This window comes from Vigna radiata, chromosome 4 (assembly GCF_000741045.1).
Source record: "Vigna radiata var. radiata cultivar VC1973A chromosome 4, Vradiata_ver6, whole genome shotgun sequence".
Classification (NCBI taxonomy): domain Eukaryota; kingdom Viridiplantae; phylum Streptophyta; class Magnoliopsida; order Fabales; family Fabaceae; genus Vigna; species Vigna radiata.
Window position 1 is genome coordinate 20,081,213 of NC_028354.1, and position 18,311 is coordinate 20,099,523.

General features: G+C 28.2%; 4 protein-coding genes across 5 annotated transcripts; all 4 read left to right on the top strand.

Moving 5' to 3' along the window:
* Positions 1-2,697: 2,697 nt before the first annotated feature.
* Positions 2,698-4,754, top strand: LOC106758066 (protein NtpR). Of its 2 annotated transcripts, XM_014640975.2 has the most exons (4): positions 2,699-3,039; positions 3,175-3,905; positions 4,010-4,216; positions 4,439-4,754. In XM_014640975.2, exons 1-4 carry the CDS (start codon positions 2,952-2,954, stop codon positions 4,682-4,684), a joined length of 1,272 nt encoding a protein of 423 aa, XP_014496461.1. In that variant the 5' UTR covers positions 2,699-2,951; the 3' UTR covers positions 4,685-4,754. The 2 variants fall into 2 exon arrangements, with proteins under 2 accessions (XP_022635832.1, XP_014496461.1); XM_022780111.1 differs by lacking the exon at positions 4,010-4,216 and having other exon boundaries at positions 2,698-3,039.
* A 1,850-nt stretch (positions 4,755-6,604) lies between these two features.
* Positions 6,605-7,759, top strand: LOC106758521 (LEAF RUST 10 DISEASE-RESISTANCE LOCUS RECEPTOR-LIKE PROTEIN KINASE-like 2.1). The gene is made up of 2 exons (XM_014641439.2): positions 6,605-7,517; positions 7,755-7,759. The coding sequence occupies exons 1-2, from the start codon at positions 6,704-6,706 to the stop codon at positions 7,757-7,759; spliced, it is 819 nt and encodes a 272-aa protein (XP_014496925.2). The 5' UTR covers positions 6,605-6,703.
* A 644-nt stretch (positions 7,760-8,403) lies between these two features.
* Positions 8,404-10,253, top strand: LOC106758522 (putative cysteine-rich receptor-like protein kinase 31). The gene is made up of 7 exons (XM_014641440.1): positions 8,404-8,413; positions 8,549-8,686; positions 8,793-8,914; positions 8,982-9,192; positions 9,340-9,577; positions 9,661-9,811; positions 9,921-10,253. Exons 1-7 carry the CDS (start codon positions 8,404-8,406, stop codon positions 10,251-10,253), a joined length of 1,203 nt encoding a protein of 400 aa, XP_014496926.1.
* A 2,321-nt stretch (positions 10,254-12,574) lies between these two features.
* LOC106758523 (putative receptor-like protein kinase At4g00960) lies at positions 12,575-17,840 on the top strand. The gene is made up of 7 exons (XM_022780185.1): positions 12,575-13,130; positions 16,180-16,317; positions 16,417-16,538; positions 16,608-16,818; positions 16,924-17,161; positions 17,248-17,401; positions 17,508-17,840. Exons 1-7 carry the CDS (start codon positions 12,575-12,577, stop codon positions 17,838-17,840), a joined length of 1,752 nt encoding a protein of 583 aa, XP_022635906.1.
* Positions 17,841-18,311: the final 471 nt, after the last annotated feature.

Below are 18,311 nucleotides of genomic sequence, written 5' to 3' on the forward strand. Positions count from 1 at the left end.
ATATATATATATATATATATATATATATCATTGAATTGTATTAGTATTGAAGATTAATATACATATACTTTTATATAGTAATTCTTAGGTATGATTAATTACTTTTTATAATATTGTTAATTAGATAGTTTAAGAAAATTAATCACTTTTTATAATAACTATAATAAAAGTAAATCTTTTCGAATGGAATGATACATTCATACCTTTTATAAGAAAAAAAATGAAATTTGTTTTAATGACAATTCTAAAAGTATAATAAAAAGCTTGTTTTAACTGTCGTCAAAAAAACATATCTACAATATAATATACACTTATTTAAATCTGTATTTATTTAAGTTGACAAAACTTTCGAATCAAGTTTTAAATAACTTTCTCTTTAACAAGCAAAATCTTTGAACACAATGAGGTAAATTGTTTTGTCAGTAAATATATTTTATAATTATATGAACTTTAATATTTCATAATTATATAACATTTAATATTTCATAATATCCCAATTAATTTTACACCAAACTTCACATATCAAAATGCAAACTTAAGTGAATACATAATGTTTATTTTTGTATAAGTTGATTAAATTAAAACATATGTATGTACATTTGTTATCATCAATCTCTTTAATTTTATGCAAATTTTTTTTTCTATATAATCATTTATCTTTCTATTATTGAGTTTTAGAGTTTTATTTAATTTTATTTTTGCCTTTTTCTCATTTCTTTGATTCTATTTCAAGATAAACGCTTTTCCACGCCTCATACTATATTATTAGTTCCTGGTCAATATAGTTGATCAATTAACATTCTTTTTGCTAAGATTTCATCTAAAATGTCTTAAAATATAATTGATAAAGATTGTTTTGTTATATTCATAATTAGATTATAGTTATATTTAAAAAATTTAGTGACAATTACTTATTAGTTATGATTAATTAATTTATTGAAAATCTATTTATTAGAATATTTTCAATAAAATTTTATTCGAAAAATTTATTATAATATTAAGTATCTAAAATATTTTTATTTTTTATTGAGTCTCTATCAATTAATTTTACCCTCAAGTGAAATTTTATGACCGTTTAATTTTATAATTTTAAACATAATAAAAATTTAAATAATAATAAAAATCTTTAGTAAAAATTTCTAAAACTTGATGTTTATTGTTGTTTAAGTTGACATTATTGTACTTTTAAGACTACAAAATCAAATAGACTACACTCACATCATTTAATATAATCAACTTTAAATTAAAAATATTTAGATTTATAAACAATTTAGAAATTAATTATATCTTTCTAAATTGAAATCAGTAATGACGACATAAATTAACTTTTACATCAATCAATTAATAATTCAAAATTCAATCAAAAATGTCATCTTATCCTATTTTGATCTAAATTTATTATTTGATATTATGACTGTCAACAATTACAGTCTTTAGTTATGAAATTAATTACTAATTAGATGAAGTTTTTGCGTAGGCAGTGACGAAGCAAAATTGTATGGTATCCCAATTGCACTTCTAATTGCTAACATACGCATAGGTTGTTTTTTTTTTCTTCGTTGCATCACGGTCAACCTTGTTACGCTGTGAACTGAACATCACTCAAATGGCATATTAATTATGATTAAAGCAAAGACTACAAAGAGCATTTTATTTTAATGATACGTACAAAAGAGAAAAAAATATAATGAAAAATAACATTAAATGAATATAAAAAAATTGTATGTATTAAAATATTATTATTATTATTTTTATTCCAATTAATGTACCAAAACTTGATAAGTTCTTCAAATTCTCATCTATCTCTGCATAATATTAATATTAATATTAATAATCAACTCATGCTATTTATATATAACTTATTTCAATTTTTTGTCGATTACTTCCTCCATCCAAGATACTTTATCCTTGATATTTTAATAATTCAAGGTGTATCAATATTGTTATCCCGTTTGAAGGATCATAAGTATATTTGCAAACATAAATTTGACCTAGTTTATCTGCAAAAACAATTTAATATTTTAAGAAAGAGTATAAATAAGGTAATAAATATGAATAATATTCACATGTATAATATTTTAATGGGCATTCTATCTAAAGGGGACTTAAATATTAGCTGTCAAAATTCTTATAATTCCTAATTAATATTTGATTTGATAATTAGGATGTAAAATATATATTACTCAATCGATCCAAGATAATATTATTTTTGTTGGTTCACATTAATTATCTTGAGTACCGAATAATACACTTGTATTGATAATATGAAATAAAATTTTCTTATATCCATAGTAATATCTATTCAGGCAACATCTGTACAATACTACAAATGATATTTTATATAATGTACAGATAATATAATGGTTAAAAAAAATAAGATAAGGGATATGAAATCATTAAGAAGTGTATGATATATTATTTTATTCCATAACCATTTATCAGGTAATAAAAATATCATTTAGAATACTAACTATAAAAGATAATATATTTTTAAAAAGTAAGGATATATTCTGATCTTATCAAATGCAAAGCCTCCAAAATTTAAGTCAACGGTCAACAGATAGAATTTTTATTTAGAAATAACGTGCGTAAAAGCTAATTGGTGGCTAGCAACCTATTTATAACACATGCGAAGAACAAATCGAAATCGAAAGCTGTGAAAACGTCGATCATACGCGGAGGCTCGAAAAAGTTTGCTTGTTTTTCTGTGCTCCAACGTTGTTTCTCAGAGTATATATAATATATCCCTTGCAGGCCCTGTCAGCTGCATCTAACGAAATCCACGGTTTCATCAACGCTCATTAATTATCAATCTTAAAACCTAATCCTACTCCTCATCCTTATCCATATTTCTAATACCATCGTTTATAAATATTGTGCCCAAAAAGTCCTCACCTTTTCGTACAGAATATACGCATCGTAGCCGTTATCAAATCTCCATCGTCACACCAATGTCCACCGATCTCTCCGTCATTCTCCCTCGTGTTCTCATTGTCTCTAGACGAAGCGTTCGCAAGAACAAGTTCGTTGATTTCGTCGGTAGGTTATGTTTCCTCCTTTTTCTTTCGTGTTTTAATCAAATCTGCTTCGGTGCAATTGGGAGTGGTCAAAAAATTATTTTCATATGAATAATGTATGCAATTTCTTAATTATTACATCGATTTTTTTTCCCAGGTGAATATCACCTGGATCTTATAGTAGGGTATGGCGCTGTGCCCGTGATTGTTCCTCGCGTTTCTGGGGTGCACATGTTGTTGGATAGCTTTGAGCCAATCCATGGCGTGCTTCTGTGCGAAGGGGAGGACATTGATCCCTCTTGGTATGAAGAAGATACCTCGGGTCTTTCACAAGAGGAATTGGAAGAGATTAGAAGGCTTCATGTGAGTGACACGGCCATTGATAAAGAAAAAGACTCGATTGAGTTGAGCCTGGCGAAGCTATGCCTGGAGAGGAACATTCCCTATTTGGGAATCTGCAGGGGCTCACAGATTCTTAATGTAGCATGTGGGGGTACCCTTTACCAGGACATTGGGAAAGAGCTTTCGGTCAAGTGTCCAGAGAATAAAAGGGTGATGCACATAAACTATGACGATTATGATGGGCATAGGCACGATGTGGAAGTGGTTGAGGACACCCCTTTGCATCATTGGTTTAAGGATTCTTTAGAAGATGGAAAAATGGATATTTGGGTTAATAGCTATCACCATCAAGGGGTGAAGAGATTGGCACAGCGTTTTGTTCCAATGGCCTTTGCACCTGATGGTTTGATTGAAGGGTTTTATGACCCTGATGCTTATAATCCAGAAGAGGGTAAGTTCATTATGGGATTGCAATTTCACCCTGAGCGTATGAGGAAGCCTGATTCGGACGAGTTTGATTACCCAGGATGCCCCTTTGCTTATAAGGTTTGAAAATATATCACTTTTTTCCGAGATCTGTTAAATGTTATTGGTCCATATATATATTGGCTATAGTGGATTTAACATTTGCAATTTCATTGAAAGTGCAGGAATTTGTAAAGGCGGTTGTTGCTTATCAGAAGAAGTTGAACAACTTAACAACAGTCCAAAAACCTGTTAAGCTTAATAAGGAAATGGAAAACAAAAGAAAGATTATAGTGCGTAGTTTCTCACTTGCCAAAAACCTCTACAACGCTGGTCGTGGAACCAATTCCCCCAGAGACTCTGAACTTGAAATTGGAGCAGAGTTTCTTGAGGTACTGAGTTGCACAATTAAACTATTTTTCTCAACTTTTCGGTTCATTTAGAATAAGAACAAAATTTACATACAACTTTATCTAATTACCATTAAAGATACATTTTCCTATATGCATACATTTTCTTTCTCTCTGTTATTGGTGAATCATTTTTGTTTGTGCAAGGAATATGAAAGTTATCAGTTTTTTGTTTTTCTGAGTATTGATTGATGAATTTTGCAGTCGAACACAGCCTTGAGTGCGCAGCAAGAGAACAGGCTAAAGCAAATGGGTGCAACGGTTAGAAATGCAAGATCATACAAAGAAAGAGTGAAACTGAATGAGGAAAGGGAAAAGATGGCGAGAGGTGTGATGAGGAAAATGTCAGTGGAACAGTTGTCAGAGCTCTTGTCTTTCTATCACACAATGGGGCAGATTTGTTCAGAAGTATTGGACATAAAGATACATGGCCTTGTCACTCCTCAATGACTTTCACTTCACCATTTTGTTCCTTTCTCTCGTTAATTGATCATGCAACTCAACCAACTTTTGTTTCTTTCTATGTTGCCTGTCACTTGGTTCCATGTGGTCCTTTGAATCCAATGATTGTTAGAGGAAATCAAGGCTTTTCAGTTTATTCCTTTGTTTGAGTCTGATATTAAATTCCTTGCATTTTGGATGATACATCAAATGTCAATCAATTCTGTAAACAACAGATAGCCACTCTGGGGAAAATTTCAAGAGCAGATTAAGGAAATAAAAGTTCATTTTTTGTATACAGAAAACTACTATGATACTATCCCTATCCCTGTATCTTATTTTAATTTATGATTAAAAACATATATCCTAAGAATATAGATCAGTGGAACTTAATGTCTCTTAATTTTTGAATTTACAACCTTTTTCAAATTAATTTTAATTTCAAAGGAGAAAGTTGATAATTTTTCATAAATTTATTTTCTTAAAGTTTGGAGAAATGGTGTCTTAAGATTTTAGATTAAAAATAATAATAATTTTTTTATATGTAATTTGAACTCAAATATTATTAATATTGTTTTTCGAACGATTTTTTATTAAAAGATCCATCAATAATATTAAAATGATATTAGAATCAATAATAAATAAGAGATACTTGTGATTTAAAATGTTTTTAGCTGAGAAATAACACTTTTAAAAAAAATTAATTAGTGTTGTGTGTTCTTGATTTAAAAAAAAAGAGTAACATAATTACTTTATCTATTTTCTTTTCATTTCAGGGATGAATTCGCGTGATCTCGTGTCGAGAAAATTTGTTTCTTTGCCGAGGATATGAAAATAATAGAAACAAGGATTTTCTCTCTTAATTTTCTTTTAATTGTGAATAGATTGGATATTCATATTCTGAAAACGTAAGAAAATATTTAACATGGCATAAAACTTAACTGGTGCACTTTTTTTCTGAAATGCTTATTATAAGAAGAAAGTTAACAAAATAAAATACTTTTTATAAATATTTTATTAATTTCTTTAAATACACTTTAAATTCATTTAAAGATGTCACGTGTGAACCTGACTCGGACAGAATGATCTACTACGTATTAAATTTTGGATAAACCAAATCAATCTGATTGATATCTTTAGAGAGATGATTTCCTAAATTTAATTAATACAAAATTAAAATAAATAAATGAACAATGCATGGAAATTTTCTAGATCTTCAATAATTCAAACTGTTCAAATACAAATACATAATATTAAAAAAGTATTAAGCAGTTTGGTTAAAAAAAGTTTAAATAATTTGCCATTCAAATGTCAGAAATAGAAAAATTATATCATTTAATAATTTAATATCATCATTAGAAAAAACTAATTAACCATTAAAAAAAATGACACACAAACACCATTAAAATGCCAAAGAGACTTGTAAATTTTTGTCTTTAAAAATATAAACTAACCCTATTGAAACTCATTTAATAGTATGATTAAGTGGGCCTAATTGACTTTAGTTCAATATTATAAAGTTTTTTAGTTTTTTCGATCGAATAAAACCTGTAATAATGAGTCTTTGGCAACTCACCAACCCTAATCATTTTCATGCTTTAAGTCATTCTGGGTAACTCATAATATATCGGTCCACTCATTATAGTCAAATTTACACATTACAATGCTATTAGCAAACGATGCCGAGAAATGTTAGTTTAACTTTTTTGTAGATTGCATTACATTATATTATTTTTAATACTTTATAAAAAAAATTACTTATATATTTAAAAGTTTATAAAATCCTTAATAATATTTATCTCTAAAATTATTAAAAGAATAGTTAATGTTATATTATCTCCTCACATTTTATAAAATTTAAGCCTTAAACTTATCTCCTTATCAGATCATATATCCATCACATTCAAACAACTGTGTATCACGATTATGATTTCGTCAGGTTGAACCTTTCCAAAAATCAAACTTTTTCAGTTTTGCTCGGGCTTCCTAGAAACAGCAGTGTGGAAAATTTAACACGCATTGAAAGTGATGAAACGCACTGGTCAGAGACTTCCCAATATAATTGCATACACCTTCTCCTCCCGCATCTTTTCTCATCCTCCAAAAATGAAACCTAAGCTAACTCTTCACCCTTGTTTCATCTTCGTTCTGTTGCTCATCTCAACCAATGCTCCGACCTATCTTTGTGAGAATGATGCTCGATACACCAACTGTAGGAACGCTTTTACATGCGGAGATACCAAGCTGGATCTCAGGTACCCCTTCTCGGGAGAAAACAGAGGTAGTTATTGCGGCGAAGAGAAGCTCACGTGTGAAAAACAAGTCCCAAAGATAACCATCAACGATGCCAAGTACCGTATTCTTGATTGGCATAATACAACACAGACAATAACAATGGCCAGGGATGATTATTGGGATGGTATCTGTGTGAATGACTACAAGAACAGCACCTTTGATAACACTCAATACGATCACCAATATAATGATCTTGGTAACGTCACGCTCTTTTATTGCCCTTCAGATATAGCTCCCTCTATACTCACGGAATTTCATAAAGAAAATTGTGCTGCTGATAAATTTGTCTTCTTCACTTCCCTACCTGTACCTCCGTACACGGGGAATTGCACGGTTGTGGTGATTCCGATATTTGAAACCAACGCTTCACTTGTGCGTGAAAACAAAATAAACGAGGCGTTACGGAATGGTTTTGAGTTGAATTGGGAGGGAGATAACGGGGAGTGTGAGAAGTGCAGTGATTCTGGTGGAGAGTGTGGAGTTGATGAAGGAGATGGAAGATTTCAATGTTTCTGCGTGGATAGACCCCGTTCTGCTATATGCAAAGGTATGGTTATAACACTCTTGTGTCTCTTGTAGATATTTCTATTTGTAGTTTTGTTTTGTTGGTAAAGCAGACCACATCGTAAGTTTGTTCCTATTATTAGCCTTATTATTTGGTGAGTAGCCATAGTAGATTATTATTCGTGTTTCCTTTAGGCTAGTGTATCTGTAGAGTCACAACTGTTAAAGATTGGGTTGAAACAAGGACTATGCCGTAAATTATGATTCTTTGGTTTTTCAGTATGACTTCCTCAACCATTATTATACGTCATCTTCTTCTTTTATATGTTGCAGATAAAGTGGTAGATAGGTAGGAGTAATTAGCACTTAAAAGTGATCATATATATTATTTGACACCTATTAAGAACGAGACTTCAAAAATATAATAACTAACTGATGTAATAGAAACATAAAATATATAGAAATATTAATAAAATATTTATAGTAAAATGTTGCCCGTATACTACTATTTCTACCAATGTGTTCTTTGACTAGACTTTTTTGCTTATCTTCCTTCTCAAATCGATAGGTTTAATTAGTCCATGTATTTTGGAAACCCCACAATAGCACCTTTAATATATTTTTATATGTCATTTATGTTTTAAAAAAATATATATTCTCCTCTTTCTAATAAGCGAAATACAATTTTATTTTAATGAAAAATCCATTTATTTCTTCACTCTTTTATACTGAGAGATAAAGAGAAGAGAAACAATATATTTATTAATATTTAAATCTGATAATAAATTAGTTATTTTTGGTTTTAGTCTTTATTAAGAAAATTTATTTTGTTAATACTAAATACACAACTTGAAAATATACACAATAATTAAAAGTATATAAAAAAAGTAACATAAATTTTGGTCAATAAATATATTGTTTCAAGGGTAATGGATGAAAGTAAGATACTAACATGCACAAGAACAACTCCATTACCATTTGGAGGGGAGCTAGCCTTTCATCATATTCTTATCAGTATATTATAACTTGTCATGATTTATTGACTATTACTATTACCTGTACATTTTCTTGCAGGAAAAAGAAAAGTATCATTGCGAATATGGATCTTGATTATTGTACCTACAACTGTTTTTATAACATTCATCTTTTTGTGCTACTATCTGATCAAGAGAAAACCAAAAAAGAGCAATAAGAGTCTCCTAAGAGAAAATTGTAAGTATTATTATTAAAGAAAACCATGTGATGATATATAATTTTTAAGTTTTCATGTTTAACAACTTAACCAGTTTTACAATTCAATAATGTTAATATCACCCAGTTGGTAAAGAAAGTCTCACTTTAGAGCCCCTACAATTCAACTTGGCCACACTTAAAGCAGCAACCAACAATTTTTCAGAGCAAAATAGGATTGGCAAAGGAGGATTTGGAGAAGTTTATAAGGTGAAAATATGTGGTATAATCACTTTCTAGTTTTTACTTTATTTATGAATAGTAATTTAATTTTCAGGGAATTCTTCTTGATGGACAACACGTAGCAGTAAAAATGCTCTCAAAAAATTCGACGCAAGGTGCAAAGGAGTTTAAAAATGAAGTTTCAGTTATAGCTAAACTACAACATAGAAATCTTGTGACATTTATTGGTTTCTGTCTTGAGGAGCAAACTAAAATTCTTATATATGAATATGTATCAAACAAGAGTCTTGACTACTTTTTATTTGGTATGATTTTCCTTAACCTTACACTTTAATATTTATTGTTTATATTGTTATATATATATATATATATATATATATATATATATATTTGTTTTCTCAAATTACAAAATATGTTTCACTCTTATATTTTTCTTTCATTTTAACATGTAGATTCTCAACTATCAAAATTGTTAAGTTGGACTGAACGGTATAATATTATCAAAGGGATTGCTCGAGGAATATTTTATTTACATGAACTTTCTCGGCTCAAAGTTATACATCGTGATCTCAAACCAAGTAATGTTTTGTTAGATGAAAATATGATTCCAAAAATTTCAGATTTTGGTCTAGCTAAGATTGTTGAAATAAATCAAGATCAAGTCAATACAAATAAAATTGTTGGGACATTGTAAGTTACAATACTTTTTTCTCATTATTCTATTTGTTACCTTTTTCATAGTTTTTTTTTCTAATTAATCATTTTGTTTACAGTGGATATATGCCTCCAGAATATGCAATGTTTGGACAATTTTCAGAAAAGTTAGATGTTTTTAGTTTTGGAGTCATGGTTCTAGAAATTATTACTGGCAAAAAGAATTTGAGTTCTCACAAACCACATGTTCCTGAAGGTCTCTTAAGTTATGTGAGTATAATAATTCAATAATTTATTCATTTCTTGCATTGATTACATAGATTTCAATGTTCATTGTTGGTTATGACATTGAATTTTTAATTTTAACAAATTTTTGTAGGTATGGAGACAATGGAGGGACCAAACGTGGTTAGACATATTAGATCCAAATATCAAAGAAAATTATTCAGAATTTGAGGTTACTAAGTGCATTCAAATTGGTTTATTATGCGTTCAACAAAATCCTGATGTCAGACCTACAATGACAGATGTTCTATCATACTTTAGTAGTTATTTCAATGAACTACCAAGTTCACAAGAACCAGCATTTTTCTTAAATGAAAGGTCGAATCCAACAATATTTCCTCAGGAATCAAATATTAATCAACCTATCAACAACTGTATTCCATTCTCTACTAATAAAATGTCTGTAAGTGAATTTTTACCTCGATAGTAATTTATTTTTGGTACTTTTGTGATCAATATGTGTGCAATAATGTAATGAAATATTATCATCTTTATTGATAATCAATGTAATTTGTTTCATTTGTGATGAATTATATAAACTTTTTATTATGTTTTAGTTAATATATGGATTTTGAGATTGCTTAAGGAATTCAGATTTTTGTCTTTCCTTTGTACGTAGGAATTCATAATATGAATTAAAATATATTTTGTAAAATAACCCTCTTTAAAAAGGATTTTCACTTGTTTTTTTTGGAAAAACGTAATAGTGGAAAGTGAGAAAAAAAATTAAGAAAAGTGAGAGGAAAAGTAACATTGAATTGATGGAAAGATAATATAAATTAAATAAAAAAATTAAAAGTTTTATGTTAAAACCATAGTTTTATATACTATTCTAACTATTAGAGCATAGCCTATGATATTCTACAGTAGTTTATAATCTGACTATTGGGATTAATTTTAAAACTTTTTATTTGGTCCAACATATAGCTTCTTGTCATTGCAAACGGTTTTATTTTTATGTTTTCTCATTTTTATTTTTAATTTTTGTCTTGGTTTCTCTGTTGTTTCCTTCCTTCATTTATATGTTCCTATCGTCATGTTTAAATAGCTCTTTTATGTTCGTCGTTCAAGTTCGTTTCCTCTTAAAGAGCCTTTTCTTTTATGTCTTTGTTGTCTTTATTTACCATTTATTGCTAGACCAAATTGTTTGGATGTTTTCCATGATGACCACCATTGTTGGGCTTACTTTTCATTTAAGCATTACGTTTGCATTTCTCTCTTGTGAAATCTAAAAATGATATGATGACATGTTTGATTTATTTTTGTTGTGTGTACGTATCGTGATAAAAGCATGAAAAATCTCCATTTAATGTTAGAAAAGAGAAAAACTAATTAGAATAATGTGAATAGTATAGACTAGCGAAATAAGTCTTTGAAATGTGAAAAAAAGTGGAAGAAAAATGTTTAAAAAATTATAAAGAGATAGTAAAAGATGAATTTTTAAGAATTTTGAGACTCTAATATTCGAAGTCCATAACAAAAGTTATTATCATTTCAAGTTTTTTCCACATCAAATCTTTCCAACATGATGCACACACTCTACAAACAAATATACAATAATAGGGATTGGCAAAACAAAAAAAAATGACTCAAAAATCAATTTCTAGTTATTTAAAGTGAATTTTTCAAAAATATTAATTTTTAACTACGTTAGCCTGTTTCTAATTCAACCAAACTATCTAGTTCAACAAGTTATTTGGTATTGTTAAATCCTTGTTTAATAGAATGTTTATTTTTTTTTTTAAATTCCATAGTCTATTCATAACTATATCATGAAATTTATCATGAAATTTCTAAAAAAAAAAAATTAGTCAACAAACTACAACTTTTTCATAAAACCTTAGCATATTATGTATATTGACCAAAGTTTTCAACCGTAACATATATTCTATTTTTTTTATTACATCTGGATGTATTATTGTTCATTAATGTAGTTTAACATTAAAAATAATTATAATCATATTTGTTTAGTGTTCTAGGTACATTTACAAAAGTTATCACAAAGAGAAAAGTTAATAAAGCTAATAAAGATTTAAAGAGAAAAGACATCAAACAAACATGATCAAACACGTAGAGATTACTAAGATAACAAGACAAGACTTGTACTATTAACTCAAACATCACGATGTTAATTCCTTTGAAATAAAATCAGGAGAACTTTACACTGAATTATATCTCAATTATTTTTTAAATTCATTAAACCTCTTTCAACCTGATAAAATATAAATAAATAGATAGAGGATCTCAACAAAAATAACGCACCTACTTGTATGGAACGTAAGTAAGAGTAAAGTTCAGGCAGTTTTCTTTCTTCTTATTATAAAGGCTCCTCAGGTATACTGAAAAATGGATTCAGGAAAGCCAGTTCTAGTTATGTAAAATTTTATACTTAAAATATGCGTAAGTCAACTTAAACCCTTCCACAAGCACAGCTACTTGGCTTAGAAAAAAGCAATTTCTATATATCTTAAAATACTAATTCCTTCTTTTGAGTCACATTCTCCTCTTCAAACATTTTACTGACTTTTTCTCTTCACTCTGCCAATGGCTTCCGACAGTGTTCATCTCCCTCTTATCACTATACTTTATCACTTGATTATCTTTCTCCTACTCTTTAAGCTACCTTCATGTTTAAGCTCCACCGATAATTACAGTAATTGCGCTAACGTGATAAGTTGTGGCAAAAAAATAAACATCGGTTTTCCATTCTGGGGAGGGAACCGCCCAAAAGAGTGTGGCCACCCTAAGATGGAACTCATCTGCGAAAACGAGATCGGCTACATAACCATTAACGATGTCAANTACCAGGTTTTGGAAGCCAACCCAGATGACCATACTTTGAAAATCACCAAACAAGATCAGTTGATAGACTTATGCCAGCCAGAACAAGTCAGCACCAGCCTTGACACTCAGCTTTACGTTTACGAGTCACACTATAAGAATCTTACCCTTTCCTATGGTTGCACTCCTTCAGACTTTTTGCCTCTCACTTATATTCCTTGTAACGGAACTACTTCTGGGGAAANCGTTTATTCTCAGTTTGNGTCATTTTCTCCCGTGTCTTGCAAAACAAGTGTGGTTGTTCCGGTTCCTCTTTCATTTCAGGAGATTAATAATTTCTTCCAAGTATACCGGACAATCAAAGAAGGGTTTGTGGTGAGATGGATAATAGGTGTTGAAAAATGTGACAAGTGCGAAAAATCAGGTGGAGAATGCGGTTTTGAAGGGTCTTCACAGCAAACATGTTACTGCAGAGATGGACCTTGTCCTAATAATATCTCGCCAGATAGCGAAGCATCTTCAGGTACGTCTAAGTTTATTCAAAATTTATTTTTCTGCTTCGTGTTTGACGATGAATTAAGTTGATTTTAAGATCAAGTGTTCATCTAATGTGAACATGCACTTAATTTTTACTATAAGAAATTCAGTATAGTCATTAGCCTGGTATGAAGGTTTTTTATCATGTGAGTCAAAGTATATATATTTGGTCTGATTCCTTGCCCTTAGTTGTAGGTAGCTCTGAAATCTTAGGCTAATGGCACTTTCATCCATTGTTTACCACATCTTCAGGTCTTGGTCTTTAGAGGAATAGATTTGGAAATTGTATAGAAAATGAAAGGAGGAAAGAGAAGGAATGAAAAGATAAAGCTGTAAAATATCATTCTTTGATTTTAGCGTTGATTGATCTTTTTCATATATATTAGAGATAAAATGGTAGATATAAGGTAGGAGTGAGTAGCATTTAAAGGGGTCTCACGTATGTTATTTGACACAGACGTAAGGAATGAAACTTGAAAAAACGAGAAATATAAATATAATAAATAAGAAAAATATTCTTTACTACACCCAAAATTTTTACATTCATTCATGTAATAAGAAGGTAAAAATAGAAAAAATAACATTTGTTAATAGAATATTTATAATAAAATGTTTTCCATATATTTTATTTCTCTCATTTCAAACACGGCACGGGATGCCTTCTTTGACTAATTGCTTATTCATTCCTTTCAGGGGTCCACTAATCACTGTGTCGTGTAGTGTATTGGAAACTCGTCAATAGCGCGTTTAAAAGTTTAATGGTTGTCATTTTAAGTTTAAAAAATAGGGTTAAATATGTTTTTAGTTCTTATATTTTTGGACGATTTTGATTTTAGTTCCTCTTTCAATCTAAGGTACAATTTAGTTCTTTAACTTTAGAAAACTCTGGTTTTAGTTATTTTTATCAAATTTTTTAAACTTTATTTGCCGTTTCAAACGCGTTTCTCAGTTAACGTTGAAACAAAAATGTGTCAAACAGTGTAAACAATCCAAATGCTATAATGAAACGTACTTGAAAGAGCAAATAAAGTTAAAAAAATTTGGTAAAAAGGACTAAAATCAGAGTTTTCTAAAGTTGAAGGACTAAATTGTACCTTAGTTTGAAAGAATGACTAAAACTAAAATCGCTCCAAAGTAAAGGAACTAAAGACATATTTAACCCAAAAAAATATATATTTCTTCCTCTTTCTACTCATGAAAATAAAAGTTCATTTCAGACAAATCAATATATGACATTTATTCATATTTAAATCCTGAATTAAATTGACTTTTAATCTTTTAGCTAACTTTGGTTTTAATTTTTGTTAAAAGAAATTTTGATTTTTTCTGCTAATTATTTATATTCGTTAATTGGTTATAGGTTTAATAAGAGATAAGTAATTAACTAATAATATTTGTTAGCAACACAATCCATTATAGCAGAATTATTTAACTAATTTAAAATATTTCAAATTTTATATTAAGCAAAACACCATATAGTACATGATACATGTATTATAATATTCTTCGTAAGTACATAATAAAATTTTAAAAAAATGTATTCTAAACTAGATATAATATAAAATATGTAAAACATTAAAAAAATATATATATATAGTCTCTTTCTATTTATACCACACTTGTTAAATCCAACTAAATACCTTTTATAAATAAATTGAATATAAGTAAGAAAAAGAGAATAATAAGAGAAGAAAAAGAAAAAAGAAAAAGAAGAGAAAAATAATATGACAATAAAGATAGGAGATATGGAAACAACAACTAACTATAGTAACAAAAGAGAAAAATGCAACGATGAAAAAGAGTAAGAAAAGAAAGAAGAAAAGAAAGGCAAAGAAGACGAGGAAGACGAATAAAAGAAAAAAAGGAAAAAAAATATAAAATCACAATATTTATCCACAATTAATTATTGATAAATTTTAAATAATATTAATATTATCGACAAATTTTTCTATTTATCAATAAAATTTATTACCAAAAACTTTCACGAATTTTTAATTTGAGAAATCATCAACAATTTAATTTATCAATAAATTTTACTTTTCGGTAAATTAATTTTTTTAGTATTAATTAACAAAAAGTAAAAAAATTTAAGTATGAGGAAAGCTAATTATATTTTTTAAAAGTAGTACAAGAAAGAAGAGAGAATAGAGATGACAATTAAGAAGTTATTGTTACAAATTTTTCTCCTCCTCTTTAATAACTTTTTATCAACTTTTCTTTTTTATATATTTTTCTTAGTTTACTCTTTCAATACACAGATACAAGTTTTTTTATTTGCTCTTATTTATGTATTTTTATATACACAGTTTTATTTTAAATATTAATTGAAATTTTTTTTATTATTTCAAAATTGTATTTCAACATAATCATAGTTGAAGATCAAACATCATTGGTTAGGTTAGAGACAAAACTAAGTTAGAATATATAAATAAAAATAAACTTTACGTTACAGTCAATCTAACTAAACCTATTTAATAAATTGTCTGAAAATTAATTTTATGTTAAACTCGTGAAATTTTTAATTATTTCTAACTTAATTAGTTTCGACTAGCAACTTTAAATTTTTTTAAGACTTTATTAGTGGTATCTAAATGGAAACCAAATAATCATTAAATTATATTCTCTATTCAAACTAGCTAAAACTTTTCTCAATAATTTGGAGACACATTCAATGATATATTTAAAAGTTTATCTAATGATAATACATAATTTCAAAACTAGTTTTTTTTTTTAATTTATATTTTCTAACTTAGTTTATACCATAAACCATTTTTTTTTTGTTTTTAAATCAGTTTAAATTTTATGAATCTATTGTAGTGTATAAATTAACTTTTCAAATTACTTTTGTCAAATCTTTAGCGAATTGGTTCTAACTTTAGTCCAATAGTGCACCTGGTAATGGATGAAAGTAAGATACTATCATGCACAACAAGAACACCTCCATTACCATTTTGGAGGGGAGCTTGCCTTTCATCATATTCTTATCAGTATATTATAACTCGTCAATATTTATTGACTGTTACATTTTCTTGCAGGAAAAAGAAAAATATCATTGCTAATGTGGATCTTGATTATTGTACCTACAACTTTTTTTATAACATTCATCTTTTTGCGCTACTATCTGATCAAGAGAAAACCAAAAAAGAGCAATAAGAGTCTCTTAAGAGAAAATTGTAAGTATTATTATTAAAGAACATGTGATGTATAATTTTTAAGTTTCATGTTTAACTACTTAACCAGTTTTACAATTCAATAATTTTAATATCACCCAGTTGGTAATGAAGGCCTCACTTTAGAGCCCCTACAATTCAACTTGGCTACACTTAAAGCAGCAACCAACAATTTTTCAGATGAGAATAGGATTGGCAAAGGAGGATTTGGAGAAGTTTATAAGGTGAAAATATGTGGTATAATTACTTTCTATAGTTTTTACTTTATTTATGAGTAGTAATTTAATTTTCAGGGAATTCTTCTTGATGGACAACACGTAGCAGTAAAAAGGCTTTCAAAAAATTCTATGCAAGGTGCAAAGGAGTTTAAAAATGAAGTTTCAGTTATAGCTAAACTTCAACATAGAAATCTTGTGACATTTGTTGGTTTCTGTCTTGAAGAACAAACTAAAATTCTTATATATGAATATGTACCAAACAAGAGTCTTGACTACTTTTTATTTGGTATGATTTTCTTAAACCTTGCACACCTTTATATATTTTCTTAAATTATAAAATATGCTTCACTCTCATACTTTTCTCATCATTTTCTTTTGCTCTAACATGTAGATTCTCAACGATCAAGATTGTTAAGTTGGATTAAACGTTATGATATTATCAAAGGGATTGCTCGAGGAATATTTTATTTACATGAACTTTCTCGACTCAAAGTTATACATCGTGATCTCAAACCAAGTAATGTTTTGTTAGATGAAAATATGATTCCAAAAATTTCAGATTTTGGTCTAGCTAGAATTGTTGAAATAAATCAAGATCGAATCAGTACAAATAAAATTGTTGGAACATTGTAAGTTAAATTACTTTTTTCTCATTATTCTATTTGTTACCTTTTTCATGGGTTATTTTGTTCTAATTAATCATTTTTTTTCACAGTGGATATATGTCTCCGGAATACATAATGCTTGGACAATTTTCAGAAAAGTCAGATGTTTTTAGTTTTGGAGTCATGATTCTAGAGATTGTTACTGGAAAAAAGAATTTGAGTTCTCACAATTCACGTTATGTCACTGAAGGTCTCTTAAGTTATGTGAGTATAATATTTCAGTAATTTATTCATTTCCCGCTTTAATTATAGATTTCAATGTTCATTAATGGTTATGACATTGAATTTTTAATTTGACAAATTTTCATAGGTATGGAGACAATGGAGGGACCAAACATGGTTAGAAATATTAGATCCAAATATTGAGGAAAATTATTCAGAAATTGAAGTTACAAAATGTATTCAAATCGGTTTATTATGCGTTCAACAGAATCCTGACGTCAGACCAACAATGACAAATGTTCTATCATACTTTAGTAGTCATTTTAATGAACTTCCAAGTTCACAAGAACCAGCATTTTTCTTGAATGAAAGGACGAATCCAACCATATTTGCTCATGAATCAAGTATTAATCAACCTATCAACATCTCGATTCCATTCTCTACTAATAAAATGTCTGTAAGTGAATTTTTACCTCGGTAGTAATTTATTTTTCTTTGGTATTTTAATTTACAATTGATTTACAAGTATTTTATGTAATGAAATATTAACATCTTCATTGATAATCCATGTAATTTATATCATTTGTGATGAATTATATAAACTTTTATTATGTTTTAGTTAATATATCGGTTTTGAGACATGATAAGAAATTAAGATTTATTTTTCTCTCCTTTGTACGTAGTAATTCATAATATGAATTAAAAATATATCTCGCAAAATAACCCTTTTTTAAAAATATTTTCCCTTTTTTTTGTTAACAATTAATTGATTGTTATGGAAAAAAGAGAGTGAACAATTGTTCCGTTAAAACTGTAGTAATAGTCTAACTAGTAAAGTATTGGCTACGATTTTACAGAGAATCATATATATATATATATATATATATATATATATATATATATATATATATATATATATATATATATATATATATATATATATATATATATA